At 39.8% G+C, this 19,118-nt stretch overlaps 1 protein-coding gene across 1 annotated transcript in view; it reads right to left on the bottom strand.

Annotated features, from left to right (window-relative positions):
• Nucleotides 1-3,710: 3,710 nt before the first annotated feature.
• Nucleotides 3,711-19,118, bottom strand: part of LOC126291488 (uncharacterized) — a 45,009-nt gene continuing 29,601 nt past the window's right edge. The window contains exons 5-7 of the mRNA XM_049984996.1: nt 13,425-13,481; nt 3,863-3,919; nt 3,711-3,743 (exon numbers count right to left, since the gene is read on the bottom strand). Coding sequence (XP_049840953.1) covers nt 3,711-3,743; nt 3,863-3,919; nt 13,425-13,481 — 147 coding nt within the window. The remainder of the gene's footprint in view (nt 3,744-3,862; nt 3,920-13,424; nt 13,482-19,118) is intronic.

Genomic DNA, 19,118 nt, shown 5'->3' on the forward strand with positions numbered 1-19,118 from the left:
CCTCAAAGGCAGTGGGGCATATGATGATGATGATGATGATGATGATGATGATGATGATGATGATGATGATTAGTTTGTGGAGTGCTCAACTGCCTGGTCATCAGGACCCATACACAGTCCCAATTTTTCCACAGTCCTATCTTTTTTCCACAGTCCAATTGAGATACTGGCATGAATGATGATGATGAGAATGAAATGATGAAGACAACACAAACACCCAGTCCCCAGGTAGGTAAATTCCCCTGGGAAATGAAGCTGGGACCCTATGATTCAGAGGCAGCAACACTAGCCACTAGACCACGAGCTGCAGACAGTGAGCCATATGGTTTCACATCACACCTGTACATCATAATCTTAACTTTATCCAGGAGGACATTCCCTTCAAAGGCTAAGATAAAAGTGCTGTTATCTGTATAATTACCCTTCGGCCCTTTTTGTACACTTCTGGTAAAATGTACACCTCACTGCTGGAGATCAGTCCAGAGCTCTTCATCTGTTTGGAGCATAAGATCCTTGTGGAATATGATTCCTTGGACCAGGTTCAAAATTCTATGTCGGGAAATGGTCACAGGAATGCCACCTAGATGATTATATGCCTGAAGACGTGCAGATTGGGTAGCAGAGGAAGTTTTGATTAGTAACAAACCATTTCACATTTTCCCCAGAGACTCAACTTATCTAAATTTATTTTCAATGTTTTTGGCAAAAAATAAGGGTTTCATTGTAGTAAAAGTATCCTCATCAGTCCCAATACATGCTGTGTATTAGGTGAAGTGTTTCGCTCCCAAATGTCTGGGTTATCCCTCTTCCCATGGTATAGCAGGGAGCCGTATCTCTCTGCATTGAAATAATCTTTCCCTGCCAAAGAGACTGATTGGGCCTTGTGGTCACAAGCAGAAGAGCATTAAATTCTATTCATCTGCAACTCTTCCACCATGGTACCACCCACTCTGAATGATGGCTCTCCCGAATGGTGTCACCTAGCCACAGCATAGGTTATTCGCAAGTACACTAGTGCCTGGAGTTCCCATGCCCCAGCCATGAAAAGCACATCCCACTCGGCTTGTGTAGGGAATTTCCATCTCAGGCACCAACAGTATGATCCCTGCACTGTCAGGGAGCTTCACAATCCTGACGTCTGTAAAATTTGACAAAGTAGTAGCAACTCAAATCCCCAACAAAGAGACCATCTAGTAAAGAATGAGAAGTTTTAAATGCTGGGAAAAAAGAAACTGAGTGTCCAAAATAACAAACCAGATCCAAGTGCAACTCTCACCAAGGAGGCCCTCCAACAGAAAGGCAGAGAGGAAAAAAGTATACTAGAAGAACAGACTTGAAGCACGGAGGGGGAAGCAGCAATGCAAAGGCTGGGGCCCCGTGCTAACCAAGCGCATACTCACAAACGATATGTGAGCCTACTAGACGGGTGGGGGGGGAGTAGCAGCATGGTAAAGTAACTCGTGACTGTGAATATGCCGAGGCCTGAAGTGACTGTACAAGAGATAACATAGAATTTTGAAACTGAAAGGTTTTATGGTTCCAATGAATCCAGAATTACATGGGAGCATGAAGACAATGTTTTGAAACATGTGCAGAGTGCAAAGCATGAAGTCCTCTTGCACCACCTGATGTCACTCAATCCCATGGCAGGCTGGAGCTGTTTTCGGGACCTCTCTGATTGGTGCCAGAGGGTGAATCATGGCTATATAAGCAGAAAACTGTTTTGGCCTCAGCAGTCAGTAGTTTTACTCCTGACGATGATGGTGAAAATGGCCACTGAAAGCTCAAGAATTTTATTCACATTGATGCAGCTTGAAATCTGAGAATATTTTATTCAAAGTGAAGCAGTCCAGTTTTCCAATAAACTGGCAGTCTTCAACTAGCAGCAGATTTGAAGCTGTAAAAATGAAGAAATATGACGATGTGACTGGAAATATCTGTGCCAAGGGACTGTCGAAACACTTTTTTTTTTTTTAAGGCCAACAACCCACTCCACAAATTAAAAAAAAACACACACACAAGCAAGCAGGTCACACACACACACACACACACACACACACACACACACACACACACACACACACACACACGACCATCAACTCCAGCATCTTGGGACGGATGCTAGAGTTGGCAGTCATGTATGCGTAACATCTGCTTGCTTGTGTGTGTGTGTGTGTGTGTGTGTGTGTGTGTGTGTGTGTGTGTGTGTGTGTTTACTGACAAAGGCTGTGGCTAAAAGCCATATGTAAGTGTCTTTAAGTCTGCCTGTCTATTCAATAAATTAACTAATTAATTATAATTAATAATAATTAATAAATTAACATAGTTTGATCTAATACACATTCCCATTATTTAAAAAAATTGGATAAATAGTAGAAGAACTGTCCCTTTTTAGGTGCGGGTGATGGTCCACTTGTAGAAACAATGGGGAGACTATCGTGCCTTTAATACAATGAGGGAAAAGTTATTTAATGGAACCACTAGCAGGAAAAAATGTTTCCAAAGTAGCCAACAAGACCACTGACAAAAGAGGCAGTTATATTTTTGCTGTGTTGTTGAGAAGTATGGAACAAGCAGAAATTTTTTGTTGCAGGTAGACAGGTTTTCAAGACAGCATACTCAATGCAATGTGCTTGTGCAATTTTGAGAACTATTCAGAAATACACTACGCTGGATAATAATGCAAATCCAATACTGAGTGACACTGTACAGATGCATGAACAAATGAGTTGAACTCTTTGAATATAGTCTTTCGTGATCGCATACATCATGTTCAGTGCTGGGCACATAAACCGAATCCAACTGAGAATGTTTTTGCAAAGGAACTTACTAAATTTAAGACTACCATAAGTATACCAGGAAGAGGAAACATTTATATTTGCAATTTCTGAAGGAAAAGACCACAGTTGCAAAAGTTCTTTCTCTTCTGCCCCCCCCCCCCCCCCCCCCAATTTTTTTTTTTTTTTTTTTTTTTTTTAGGTGATGCATATAAGACTTTCTTTTAAGTTGATGAGACAACAGCTTCACGCAGAAGTTGAGGAGGCGCTAAAGTGCACTGCGTTACATCTTTGGATGAAGTAATCAACTTTCATGGCCACAGATTCATACAAATTGGACTTCAAAGCCTTAGATTCATAAGCCTGACCCTTATTGCTGCAGATATGGCAAGGAACTTGCCTGGAATGATTGGTCTCAGTACTGGAGATACTATTATAGGGTATAAATCTCGTCAGAATTTTTCTGAAAAGCAAATGTCTGTGCAATTAAGGTATGTTGACATAATCAAGTGTCCGCAGGCAACAGCAGCTTATAATCTGCACTTTGCAGTTGTGGCCCTGAAGGCTATTTGGGTTCTGTGTTAGTTTTATCCTGACACTGGCATTGTAAAGTGGAGTTTTCTTAAAATGGGGACCCACACTTTTTAGCATATTTACAATTCAATGAAAAATACTAACTAACATTGGGCTGAAACTTGTTTTCATTATCCTTCTAACAAAGTTTTCATATGGGCCTATCACCTTTCTTCCTCTTTGTCATAAACAATGGCCTGTAAGGCTATTATTTATCTTCCATGACAACTTTTGCATTACCCTACACAACTTACAAGTACAGGAAGATTAAGATATTCATCCAGTCACTCACACATCACGTTCTGTTTGTCCAGTCATTAAGCATAGCATTCACAAATGTGAAACAAATTAAGTCCTGCATTAACAGGTGGAAACTAACACTGCAAGCACCTTCTGTACACAATACAAACAGCCAATTAGGGCTAGTGCTAATCTGCTTACTTACATTATTACTAACAGGACTTAAATCTAGATGAAATAGAAGGGAATACTATAAATGAGACTTCACTTGCCTCTTTCGTCACCTTTAGTAAGTCACAGGCATCGATATCTTCTGGAATCTCCAACTGCTGTAAAAGATGATATGCATTTGATTAGTTTATTAGTTTATCCATGTTTACAGAGTGCTGGTGTTTTGGAACTGTATACTTAATAAAAGATCACTCCAGCTGCTGAAGTATTCTTCATTTAGGTTCACAAGCAGTTTCATCTTTAGCATCCAGGTAATTTTCAAGCAGATCTGAAATGCGTGCTCTCTCAACGTGGCGACTCTGCAAGAATTAAGTCATTCAAAGTTTCTCCATCAGCTTTCAGTGTTCTCCAATATAACTTTGTTGATTTGCCCCCAGAAGAAAATAACATGCTGATGGAGAACCAAATGAAATGTATAAACACAAAGAAATTTAAGGCCTTTTGTAAAACAGAATTATTATTCCAACTCAATAAATGGCAGAGAAGATGCAACCACAATGAATGAATATCCTATTAGTTTTTCGATGACAGGACAAACTGACAGCTCTCATTATAATATCAACCACAAGGTGTATCTCAAGCTCAATGACAATGGATGTATGAAGTGCTGTGTTACAAGCAAAATGCTTTTTTAATACCCAGTCCTCTGCAAGACGCAAGCATGTATATTCTCGTGTTAGCTTTTTGGCGGCTCACGTCAGAAACAATAAGTTAGGAGCAACATCATGAATCCAAGATGGCCAGTGATCAAGGAAGTGATAGAGCCTTTAAACCATTCTGAAGCAGGTGCCTGCAACCACTGACTCCCATAAAAGGGCACAGACTATGACACACGCTCTTCATCAGGAGATGGGAACACAGAGAACATGTCTCCCAAGACTTAATGGCCACAGTGCATATTGCTGTGGTCAGTAAGCTGAGAAGATTTTGTTGTACCAACAAACAGAAAATATTTTTTTGAGTTTGAATAGGCATGCTTCATTTCCTCCACCTCTCAGGAGTGTATGAAGTGACATATGCCTGTAGCATGGTGCAGATAAGCAAAAATTGGATATCAGTGAAAGAACAGGTTAAACAGCATGAACGTTACATGTGTTTAAAAGCAAATGTGAAATCTGTGGTATAGGAATACCAGCATGACTGTAACCAGAGTATAGATTTTAATAACTTACAAGCGCTGTCCAAAGAACACATTATATATAAATGTAAAGTTCGAGAAGCAGTTGAAATATCTAAGAATGAGAGTAGTTTCAATACAGGTGATGTTTGTATTCTTCCACCTTCGTGGATTCCTGCCACAGGGAAGTAACTGCCAGGACATGGAAGTGGAAACTGTCAATTTAACTTTCAAAGATAAGTTTATCAAACTATATACCACTACGGAAAAAAACTTGTTATATGTATGGACTGAATTTTTTTGTGTTCTTGGCAAGATCTTCTTGTAATGTAGAGCCAGTATTGTGTTCTGTGTTCCTATAATTCCCTGGGATTCCAAAAAGAACTTCCCTAAGGTTGACCTCTACAACTATTCTTCAATAAATAATTCATGTCAGTATTCTGCAACTGTGTGTTATTAAACTGACAGTACTCTTGCATTCTTTGCAATTTGAATAATTACATTCTTCTTGAAATGGGTGGGTATTTCACCTGTCTAATATATTTTGCACATCACATGGGTAAGTTTCCTCGGGCTGGCTCTATCACGAATCTCAATAATTTTGACGGAATATCATCTACCGCACAGGCCTTCTTTTGACTTTGGTCATTCAATTCTTCTTCAGTAACATATTTGTCATCTAGTTTTCATCTACTTCCTCTCCTCTTTCACAAAATTTTCTTCAAGTTGATTTCGCTTGTAGAGTCCTCTATATGTTCCCTTCACCTTTCAGCTCTCCTTTATTCAGTTAATACAGGTTTGTCATCTGAGCTACTGATATTCATATTGTTGCATCTCTTTTCTCCAAAGCTGTCTTTAATCTCCCTACAGGCAGTTCTCTATCTTTCCCCTACATACACATGCTACTACAGACTTACATTTGTCCTGCATTCTTACTTTTTTGATGTCTGTATCCACTTCCACATACTTTGTTTGCAGCAATTTTATATTTTCTCTTTTTTTCAAATAAATACAATATCTCCTGTGTTATCCAAAGATTTCTGCTGCTCCATGTCTTTTTGACTATTTGATGATCCATTGTTTTCACTATTTCATCTTTCAAATCTTTCCAGTTTCAGTCAAACATTGCCTATAGCAACCCCTGAAACCTCAATATGGTTCTTTAAACTTACCTAAAACATAGAAGTTCATAACCAAAAAAATATTGTCAGAGCCCACATCTGCCCCTGGAAATGTCTTACAGTTTAACATCTAGTTTCAAAATCTGTCTTACAATTATATAAAGACTCTGCAGGAGCCATGAACCATGGACCTTGCCGTCAGTGGGGTGGTGTGGTGTGTGCCTCAGTGATACAGATAGCTATACTGTAGGTGCAACCACAAAGGAAGTTCTATTGTGAGGCCAGACAAATGTGTAGTTCCTGAAGAGGGGCAGCAGCCTTTTCAATAGTTGCAGACTGTTGCCTGGATTACTTACTGATCTGGCCTTGTAATCAGTGAATCTCAGTGGCAAGAGGAACAGGACTTCTGGTCAGGTGAATACAGAGTTATAAATATGGAGTCAAACAGGGTAATGAAGGAGTGGGCTTCATAATGAATAAGAAAATAGGAATGTGGGTAAGCTACTACGAACAGCAAAATGAATGCATTTTCATAGTGAAGATAGGCACAAAGCCCATGCCTGCCACCGAAGTACAAGTTTATGTGCCAACTAGATATGTAGATGATGATAAGATTGGAGAAATGTATGATGAGATAAAAGACATTATTCAGACAGTTAAAGGAGACAAGTATTTAATTGTGATGGGGGGCTGGAATTCGGTAGTAGGAAAGGAAGAGAAGGAAAAATAGTGGGTGAATACAAAAAATGAATGAAACAGGAAGCTGGAAGCTGCCTAGTAGAATTTTGCTCAGAGCATAATTTAATCATTGCTAATACTTGCTTTAAGAACCATGAAAGAAGGTTGTGCACATGGAAGAGACTTGGGGACACTCAAAGGTTTCAGATTGATTATATAATGGTTAGACAGAGATTTAGAATGCACATTTTAAATTGTAAAGCATTTCCAGGGGAAAATGTAGATTATGAAATGTAGATTAAAACTGAAGAAATTGGAAAAAGGCATAAAATTAAGGAGATAGACTCTGAAGACATTGAAAGAACCAGAGATTGCTAAGACTTTCAGAATGAGCATTGGTCAATAGCTGACTAGAACAGAGGAAAGGAATACCATAAAAGACGAATGGGTAGCTTTGTGAGATAAAATAGTGAAGGCAGCAAAGGATCAAATAGGTAAAAAGACAATGTCTAGTACAAATCCTTGGATAACACAAGAGATATTGAATTAAATAGATGAAAGGAGAATATTTAAAAATGCAGCAAATGGAGCAGATGAAATGGAATGCAAACATTTAAAAAATGAGATTGACAGGAAGTGAAAATGGCTAAGCAGAAATGGCTAGAGGACTCATGTAAGGATTTAGAAACAAATTTCACTAGAGGGAAAGATAGATACTGCCTACAGGAAAATATAAAAGCCCGTGGGGGTAAAGAGAAGCAGCTGAATGAATATCTAAGACTCAGAAGGAAAACCAGTGCTAAGCAAAGAAGGAAAGCTGAAAGCTGGAAGGAGTATATAGTGGGGTCTATACAAGGGGGATTAACTTGAAGATAATAATATGGAAAAGGAAGTGGGCTGAGATGAAGAGGAGATGATATTGGAAGAAGAATTTGACAGAGCTCTGCAAGATCTAAGTCAAAACATGACCCCGAGGTAGATGATATTCTATCAGAACTCCTGATAGCCTTGGGAGAGCCAGCCATGGCAAAACTCTTCCATCTGGTGTTCAAGATGTATGAGACAGATTAAATAACCTCAGACTTAAAGAAGAATGTGGTAATTCCAATTCCAAAGAAAGCAGCTGCGTACAGGTGTGAAAATTACTGAACTGTCAGTTTAATAAGTCATGGTTGTAAAACACTAACATGAATTCTTTACAGAAGAATGGAAAAACTTGTGGATTCTGAAGCAATGTAGGAACATGTACCACCATTACACTTTGCCCTTCCCATTCCACTCACAAATGGAGGAAAGGGAAAAACCACTACATGCATCCAAACAAGCCCTAATTTCTCTTATCCTATCATCTTCGTCCTTATGCAAAAAGTACACTTGCCGCAGTACAATTGTTCAGCAGTCAGCTGCAACTGCCTATTCTCTAAATTTTCCAAATAATGTTTCAGCAAAAAAATGTTGTCTTCCCTCCAGCCATTCCTATTTAATTTCAAGTCCATAAGACATATGTTGGCTGAACCTACCAGTAACAAATCTAGTGTAACACATCTGAATTGCTTCAAAGTCTTCATTTAATTTGACCCGGTGATGATCTGAAATGCTCAAGCAATACATAGGAACAGTTAGCGCAAGTGGTCTGTATGCAGCCTTCTTTATAGATTGGTTTATTGGTTGATTTGGGGAAGGGGACCAAACAGCAAGGTCATCAGTCCCATCAGATTAGGGAAGGAAATCAACTGTGCCCTCTAAACGGAATCATCCTAGCATTTGCCAGAAGCAATTTAGGGAAATCATGAAAACCTAAACCAGGGTAGCTGGATGTGGGTTTGAACCATTGTTGTCTTTTATATATGAGCTACACTTTCCTAAAACTCTCCCAATAAATCAAAGTTGACCACACACCTTCTGTGCTACCATCCTTACATGCTAGTTCCATTTCGTATCGCTATGCGAGGTTATGCCTAGAAATTTAATTGACATTGCTGTCACAAGCAGCACATCGCTATACTGTATTCAAATATTACAGGATTGTTTTTTCTATTCCCCTGCATTAATTTACATTTTTCTACATTTAGCGGAAGCTACAATCCCTCACACCAAATCGAAATTCTGCTCACCCCATCTGTCAGATCATTTTTGTATCAGGAGAACAAGAGAGGTTTTATCACACTTCCATGTGGCTCTACCAACAAGCCTCACACATATCTGCAAACCTATCCTGTATGCTTGGACCTTCATTAACAGTTTGCAATGGGGCATCGTACGAAATGCTTTCCAGAAATCTAGGGATATGGAGTCCAGTTATTGCCCTTCATCCATGTTTGCATGACATCTCGAGTTTCACACAAGCAATACTTTCTAAATCCACACTGATTTGTGGACAGTTGCTTTTCTGTCTCAGCATTTGTTGTTCAATGAGACCTTGCAATAGTTGCTCTAAAGTAGCCATGGAAACCTGTGGGTCAACGATGAAAAAGAAAAATCCACTACCTCGTCGCCAAGTGTTTTTACGTCATATATTTCACAGACGACACAACACATGTAAGTAACAGAGAAAGTTGACAAAGCAAGACATGTGAACACCGTAACATTTATATCAGCACTGAGTCCAAGTCTAGCAGCCGCTCGCTGGCTGCCCACTTAGGTGGCGCGGCTACTGCATGGCTGGCAGACAGCGCCGCATGTAGAGGACACGCGTGATTGGGCAGCAGCACTTTGAATGATCGGCAAGTCACAACACAGATCAATAATCCAGACTACTGACCTCGCAACCACTGAAAATGCTGCTGCCCTCTACAGGAACCACTCCACAGAGACCCCTCTGTTGATGTTGCACATATAGTACAGCAGTGCCACCTCACCTTGGTTAGGTATATGGTTCATGAGGGACTGTAAAACAGAGTACAGCAAGATATTCATCCACTCACACATCAGGTCCTGCTTGTATTATAATGGAGGAGAGACTTCAGTGATGTGAACACATTAACAGACCAAAGCTACCACTGCAGGCTACTTTCTTAAAGCATACACAAACAGCCAATTATCACTAGTGTTAAGGGGGTAAATATGTGAAAGCAACTGAAAGCGAAAAAAAAATTTATTGGATCTGCATCACAACATGGTACTGAAATTTCAGTTCCTGAATATTATGTTCCAATTCCACTAATAAGTGTGATCAAAATGAAATTAACAAAAGCTTGCACAAGGCCACATCCCTTTTTTGTTCTGTATTTTCTCGTATTATTTATTCCTGCCGTGTTTTCTTCTGGTTTTACACAGTCACAAAGTAGGGAATATTTTGGTGTTTAGCATATCCAGAACTTCTACTAAAGTGTGTACATGGAAAAATTCAAAATTCTAATGAAACTTACAACTCTCTGACATGAAAACCATGCCCAAAGACAACATTTGTTTCCCCAACTGCTTTTGAAATTGCAGCATATGATGCTTGTTTAGTTTTTCACTGTATTAAGCTATGGACTTTACAGAGGCTAGGATTTCATCCCGGAACTTTCAAAGTGTCAATACTGAAGGAAATCGATTACAGAAGAATTGATGCAACTGACATTATTGTTACTTAATCTGAAAATCAAGACAACATAAGAGGACAAGCAAAGGAAAGACTGCTTCAGGATGAAGAGGAGGATGTGTATGGTTAGCACAGATTCACCTAGACAAGGTAAGGCCTACTACAAACACCGTAAAATCTTTGATTCAGGTTTCCTCTAGCTCACATTTTGGCAATTGTATGTACCTTCTCCTCACAAACTACTGTAATTATAGTACTTAAATTTGGCGTGCAATTGGTCCATACTATAGTAAAACATACTCTCAAAGGAATTTTCATTTACTACAGTAGTAAGACATTTATGTAAGAGAGAAGCCCTAAGATTTGGTACATTTTTTTCCTCACTGAAATTTGGAGAGCTTTCAAAATCTAGCAAAAGAAGATATCAATATTTTGTTCCACAGGTATTTGTAATAATGGTATATAAAATATTGTACAAAAGTATATTAATTTCTTTCTGACACATTGTTTTAAAAAGAAACATTTGCACTCTCCTTGTTGAATAAGTTTCAACTGTTTGTAATTAAAAATGTATAACTTCAATAAGCATGGAAACGCATGTGTCTTTCCACATAATATTCCTTAACAACTATGCCAAATTTAGTTATATTGCCTTGAAAACTTTGGTTCTTTTTTCCCCCCAAAGCATTGCAACTTCATATATGTCTCCCCTTAATCTGGTTACAATACTAATACAGTAGAGCATCGATTATCCGAAGTAATTGGGGGACATGGGTGTTGGGAAAACTGGTTTGTTCGGATAATCGAACTGTTCATGTTTATTTGCCAAAAACAAGTACTGTACAGTAAATTTATTCATAAAAACAGGCATCTCTTTTAGTATTACAAAGTAACATACAAAGGCAACTTCAATAGGAATATATAGTATGTGGTACAATTTATTAAACAAAAATATATACATATTACATACGCATTTTGCATGAACAATACACAGTATAAAAAATTAACGTTTAAATAAATCCTTTATTTTGGTCTGTCTAAGCATTATTTTGGTCTGGCTAAGTAAGCCTACACACTTACGAGCAACTAAGCCACGTACTTTTTTCATTGCAGATATCGGAAACTGTGTCACTTTCATCTTGGGCTTCAAACCATCGCAAGGCAGTATCTAAACAAATGAACGGCTCAGAAGCTGTTGGTATACTTTCATCTTCACTTTCTGGAACACTGATTGATGAGATGCTGGAGGCGTCATCTTTATCAGTGACGACATTTACAATCTCACTGTCCTGCATGATATGGTGTCCTGGATCTGCATCATCGATATTCATCCATTCATGAACATCTTATTCATCACATTTGTGGCAACCTATTTCTTTTAGCTTACCGAGAATTTCAGACATATTATTCTATTCATCATTTTCAATCATATCTTGTGAATTTTCTTCTGTGTCCAAAATTTTATTCCAGGCTTTCTTCAAATTCTCTTCCTTTACACTATTCCATGCTGCGCTGATCATGTAGGATGTGTCTTTCAAGTCAATATTCTTATGATTTCTTAAGAGACTTTCTTCTCCATCCTCTTCTCTTTCTAACAATAACCTACGCAACAATTTTTTCTTGTAATATCGTTTGAAAGTCTCAATAACGCCTTGATCCATGGGCTGTAATAAAGAGGTTACATTAGGTGGAAGAAATACTACCTTTATGAACTCGTCTTTTTCATTTAAAATATCACATGACGGATGAGTTGGTGCATTGTCAAGGAGAAGTAGTGTTTTCTCCCTCTTCCCATTCTTTAGCTGATGAGCTTTTACAGAGGGTATGAAAACGTCCAGAAACCACTTCATAAAAATCGTACTATCCATCCAGGCACTCTTTTGTGAGGTGTACACAACAGGCAAGGCTGACATATTAACGTGCTTGAAACAACGAGGTTTTTTACTTTTACCAACGACGAACATAGGCAGTCGGTGACTTCCAGTAGCATTAGCACAAGCGAAAGCTGTAATACGGTCCTTGCTTGTTTAAGGACCAGGTGCTGCTAATTCATGACGTGAAACAAGAGTTTTTCTCGGTAAAGCTTTTCAGTTAAGTCCAGTTTTTTCAGCATTGTAAATGTTTTCGAGAGCATAATCTTCCTCCCTTAATACGTCCCTTAGTCTGACTTTGAAAGAATCAGCTGCTGAAGAACCAGCCGACAGTTTTTCTTCCTGTATTGTAAGCTCACGAATGCCGTGTCTTGACTAGAAGCATTTTAACCAGCCCGTGCTCGCCTTAAAGTTTGAAAGCCCTCCAAGTTTTTCATTGAACTGCATTGCCTTCTCACACAGAATGGGACCTGAGATAGGTTCTCCTTCTGATCTCTTTTGTGTAAACCACTTGTGAACAGCATCATCTAGATCTGTGTTAGTGGCAAGCTTCATAGTTTTATGGCTTATTGATCCATCAGTAGAATCGAGCCTAGCTATAAAATTTGCTATGCTCATCTTTTGTTTTAATTGTCAGCCTCCCCACCTTGTACTCATTGGATAAAGGAGTTGCAGATTCAACTTCTTCTAACCTTTTAATAATCTCGTACTTGTTCCTCATAGAAAGGACAAGACGTTTACGTCTAAGCATTTTGTATCGTCAAGTTCACTTCTTCATGCAGAAGCACACAAGTGATCGTAACAGAGAACAGAAGGTGACTGTTTGCACCGTGAGAAGCTCTTCTTGGGGGTGGGCAATCCTTTAAACTGCACAGAATGGCACGCCTCAACTCTAAGCTGGCGCAGCTGTTGCTGTGGACAGCTTTGATACTGCTGCTACTTCTTTGATACTGCTGCTACTTCTACTGCCAGTGCCAAGCTGACAGAAGTGTGCTGATTGTTGAAACACAGCGACTGGCAGCTTGGCCGGTCAGCAGCGCCTTCTGAAGGCCCCATTAGAAGCAATGTTCCGCCAGCGGTGGCCCAGTGTGGCGACTACTGTGGGAAACTTGGTTTGAGAGTGAGGGGGACGATGGATGGTAGGGTGGGAGAGTAACAGATGAGAGAGAGTACACAGTTCGGTTAAGCAGTCGTTCGGTTGACCAACATTTGGATAATCGACACTCTCCTGTAATGAGAATTACATTTAGATTACACAGAAGGTAATGATTTAAATAAGACTTTCCTTACCTCCTCCTTAAGCTGTAATGAGTCACATGCATCAAGATCTTCAAAAATTCCCCATTCCTATAAAAAATAATGTGTATTTAATTACTTCATCAATTTCTCCATGTTTGGAGAATGTTGTTATTCCACAACTGTACAGTCATTTAATGAAAAGCCACTCCAGACACTGTTGTAGTCTTCATTTAGGTCTTCAACCAGTTTTGGCCTTCACATCCATGACATTATCAAAGAGGATCGGAGATACATGCATTCTCTGTGCGGCAGCACTGCAAGATTTAAGCCAATCGAGGTTTCTATGTTAGTGCGTTATCCTCTTCTAGAGGCAAATCAACGAAGCTACACCAGAGAAGGTAAATGCTGATGGAGGCACTCTGAACAACTTAAATATTGCACTACTGTCACATGCAGAGCCAATGCATTGCAGATGCACTTGTAAATGGCCTCGATGTGGATTCTGACTCAGGTCAAGGACCTAAATAAGATAGACATCAGCAACTGGAGCAGCCTTTTATTAATAAGTAAATATAAATTCATCAATAACACATTAAATTTGTACATACAGAATGAAATTTAAGTTCTTGGCAAAACAAATTTCTTATTTATAGTCAATACAAGGCTGAGACAATTCAATCACTATGAATGTATATTCTATTAGTTCCAAGGTCATAGGAGAGACTGACAGCTCTCATTATAACATCTGTTGCTAGTTTGGTCTCAAGCTCACCAACACTACACACATGAAGTGTTGTCCTAAGAGCAGAAGAATATGTGTCCTCCATATTATTGTGTTTACCGACTATCCACTGTCTAGGGGACATACATTGGGTTTAATACCTGAACTGTTGCAAGATGCTAGTGTATTCTCTCCTGTTTCCTCTACCTCACTGATCAGTGATGGCTGGTGAGCAAGAAAGTGGTGCAGCCATTAACTCTTTTTATACCAGTGGTGCCTGCTGCCGCCAATGCCTGTGTGAGAGTACAGGCTCTGACACACCAAGAGATGACAGCAGAAAGACTATGCTTCTTGAAACTTTGCAGATACAAGGCAGATTGTTGTGATTGCCACCCATATAAGTTTTTACTACACCAATGAGCCAGAAACATTTTCTCTGAGCATGTGCGGGTGTGTTAATCATTGACATTAGGCTGCAGCTAAGTATGTATGAGGGGGGATCCAAAATTTTCAGAACTGGTGCTGCCATCTGGAAAATAGGAGTAGTAGATCTTTGCACCACTAGGTGGCGACAGCTGCATATCAGGTGAGTCAGTGTATGGAGTGGCATTCAGCTGGGAGGATGTGTTGCGTGTCCACAGTGATTTCCATTATACTCTGTGTTTGGCGTGTGGCAATTTTACGATGGATCCACGAACAGAACACCACGTGTGTATCAAATTCCATGAGAATCTCGGGAAAAGTGCTACGGAGACCCTTGCAATGATTCAGCAAGTGCTTGGGGGACAGAGCATGAGCTGTACACGTGTGCTTGAGTGGCACGCTCGCTTCAGAGCCGGCCGTACAGACGTCGTAGGTGATGCTCACACTGGAATACCCATTAGCCGCACAATGGCAGACATTGTTGCCAAACTTCAACAATTGGTTCATGTGGAACGATGTCGAACCATTTGAGACCTTGTGGATGAAGTGGATATTGGTTATGGGACAAGTCAACGAATGCTGACTGATGAATTGGGTCTGCATCGTGTTGCCACCAAATTTGTGCCTAGGATCTTGACTGCCGATCAGAAGACACAGCAAGTTGAAGTGTGCACGGACATTCATCAGACTGCATCTGATGATCTAACCTTCTTGTCATGGGTTATACCCAGGGACGAGAGCCAGATTTACAGTTATGACCCAGACACAAAGCAAAAATCATCCCAGCGAGACGGGTGAAGAGCAAAGTGAAGAACATGATCATAATTTTCTTTGATACCAAGGGAATTGTGCACAAAGATTTCGTTCCACCCAATCAAACAGTGAATTCCACGACCGACTGTGTCGTTTTGCGACAGCTACGTGAAAATGTGCAGCGACAACGGTCCGAACTTTGGCGTCAAGAGAACTGGCTGCTGCATCATGAAAATGCACCCTGTCACATGTCCTTCCTCACCAGGACCTTTTTGGTAAAAAACAACATGGTGGTCGTACCCCACCCACTGTACTCGCCAGATTTGGCACTGTGAGGCTTCACGCTATTCCCAAAACTGAAACTCAAGTTGAAAGGCCATCAGTTCAACACTTTAGAGAGGATTCAAGAAGCATTTCTGGTGGTGATGAACACCCTCAAAGAACAGGACTTCCAGAAAACGTTTGACCAGTGGCAGAAGCATTGGGACAGGTGTGTACCAGATGGGAACTACTTTGAGGGTGATGGTGACTGTTAGTCTAAAGATAAGGTTTTCAACAGACGGTAGCACCACAAATTTTGGATAGCACTTCATATCTGCAAAACTATAAGGACAGTGAAAAACTTATTAAATAGCTGAAGTTGCACAATGTTTAAAACAATGTGTGGCATCCACATTAGAGGAACATCAGAATGACTACAGCATTGGGAATAGATCTCCAGAACTTACAAGTTCAAGCCAAAGAATACATCTGCCTTTTATATATATAAAGCAGAGAGTATGTGAGTAGGTCTGTGATCTTCTCCCAAACTTCTGGGTCGATTTCCCTCAAATATGGCACAGAAACAGCTGGCATCACCAGTATCAGCACTACGGAGTTCATAACCTCCTAGCTTCAATAACAGCAGAGATATGGGCAAAAAAGTATATTATCCAGCCCTTGGCGATAGGCTGCCCTTCACGACAGGTCGACTGTAGGTGAACAGCATCAGCCTACTTTAGCACCCTGTTTTGCAGTGCAGCCTACACATTCGTGGCACACAACAGTTTCCCAACCCCTTCCACATACACAAGTGTGCAATTCACATCACACCTTATCAATGGAAGGCTTCGACTACAATTCCCATAAAAATTACTCGAAGTATTAGTCCATTAAAATTGGAAAACTAAATGCACTGTGTATAGATTGCCAGAGAAAGAAGTTTCCGGCAGAAATTCCTGGCCTATGTTGCAAGAATAGGAAAATAAAACTAGACAGGATGATACAATTACCGACAGAGCTTTGTAATTACACATTAGGAACTACATGAAAATTGAAAGATTTGCTGCACAGCATTAGAAAGTACAGCACTTACTTTCAGATGAAGTCTTTTGGCATATCAGGTTGTAACCAATCTAATTTTCCAACAACAATTCCTGTACAGGGGCAGATCTACTACTAAGGCTGGTTCTCCACTGCCATCACACAACCATCAACCAAACTACCTGCAATTATACTTCACAGGCAACGATGAACTGGAAACAAACACAAGGTGTGCATACATAGGGTGACCAAATGCAACTGTTTAAAATGGAGGACAAATAGCCTCATAAAGGAGGACAAAAGAAGAAAAAAGAGGACACATCAATCAGGTCAACTGCAGATGAGGATACCACCCATCAGCTTTGGGCAAGTCATGTGACTGCCGGGAATTACCGGTAAAACTAGAAGTTAATTGCTACTGATGGTCAGGTGGTGGTTAACTGAACAATATAAAAAAAATTAAAAACATTGATTGTGGTGACAGTGTGGCATCAATTGCTTTTTTATGTCAACAACACAGAATTGTTTACAAAGCGCAAAACGTAAGACCATTCACCTCCTTTCATTCGACGCACCGCTACATCTACAATTCAAGCAGCAGCTGACGACATGTGAACTGCACTTTAACCTTCTGAATACAAATAAATTGAATGACTATGAAATGATGAAATAAAACCCTGACACTTAAGCTGTCGAGTTATTTCTTACCTTTATTGACCACTGACATGTACATTCCAGCTTCACATATCTTACATTCCATTACAAATTCATTTCTCCCTTTCTTAAAGCTGGATATCTGCAGGAAAGGACATCAGAAAATGTACACTTTTGTTTAGGCATAGCCAAATATTTTACGTAACTCACTCAGTTAAAAATTACACTCACAAAACACACGTGCACTACAGGAAGCCAAGCCACTACAAAGTGAAGATTCGAAATGAAAATTTTAAATAATCTATATTTTCATTCGCTTACAGGTAGATCAACGATAACAGCGACGATCCTGGTGCCACCTACTAACACCATCATCGTGTGAGTTTATCATGAAGGCTGTGCCAATAGTTAAAGTATTTAAGAAAAGAGCAATAGAACAGGACAAATTGTAAATTTAACTGTATTACGCTCAACTTTGTGAAAAAGCCGGACACTGTAAAAATCCGCCTGGACCCCGGACAAAGAGCTAAACAGGAGGACATGTCCAGATTAATCAGGACGTCTGGTCACCCTTGCATACGTTCCATGAACAAGAAGTGCCAGTGTTGCAAAACACAATCCATCAGCACAACAATCACACCAAACAGTTTATGATCACTCTCAAATACCATTGGATGGTTACAAAGTTGTGATACATGCAGATCAACAGCCACAAGGTGAACATGAATTCCGGCGAACATGCACCTCAAGAAGTTGAGACAACAAAGATAATCGCAAATAACAGTGTTGAGCACAGTAACATCATTCTATAGCACCACAGGACTGTTCTATGTCACATATGGGAAACTCATAGATTGTATGACAGCCAGCAATATCCATGATTTTCCCTCATGGGCAGGTACCACTTCAATATTATGCAGGTTATATCAACTGGTCAATCAACAAATAAAACAGTGTCAGCTACACAGTTTTACACATACTGTATAATGGTATGAAAGAACAGGCACAACTGCACACTAAATTGTTGGCAACTGTTCCATACATTCCTGGTTGACATATATAGAAAAAGCGAGAATGGGCACCTTCTATACATCCATCTCAATCAACAGCAATTAGATGTTGAGGAATATGTACACTTTAAAGATGCTGTCACAAATGACAGAAATGTAAAAAACAGTGGTGCCTTACTGATACTTCCTTCGACATTCACAGTCAACCTTAGACAAATACATAAATACATGCAGGATGTGATGAGTTAAATGAGGAAATACAGGAGACTGGATTTATTCACAACATTCGCTTGCAGTCCGCAATGGCTAGAGGTCAGGAACAATGGCTAGAGGTCAGGAACGTACTCGCCAATGGGCAAATTCCAAGTGAGCATTAAGATATACTTGTGAGAGTATTTAGGCAGAAACAGGTGAGACTTTTTGGAGTTTTAGCAAAAGGGCCATATCTTTGGATTGGTCTGATTTTGGATGCACAAAGTCAAGTGGCACAAGTGAGGACTACCTTGCTCACATGATACCCTGTGGTTGATGAGCAAAATTCAACATAAACCTATAACGTCATATGCTCCGAGCTACTGGAACCCACACAGGATCATGACCTATTTGATTTGTTAACAAAGTATAGGATCCACAGTTCACATGACACATCAAACCTTATTCATCTGAGTTGATGGATGAACAGTGCACCAAAACATATCTGCAACCATTGATAAAGGAAGCGATAAATGGATGTGATGGGTATCCACCATACATATGCCAATTACGAGACGACAGAAGGTTCACAACGACTATGTACACATGCGGCCACATACAAGTGGAAATTAACAATCAGCATTGTGCCACATTCTCTAAAATGTGCAGTGCACACATCAATGTCGAGCA

This window comes from Schistocerca gregaria, chromosome 9 (assembly GCF_023897955.1).
Source record: "Schistocerca gregaria isolate iqSchGreg1 chromosome 9, iqSchGreg1.2, whole genome shotgun sequence".
NCBI lineage: Eukaryota > Metazoa > Arthropoda > Insecta > Orthoptera > Acrididae > Schistocerca > Schistocerca gregaria.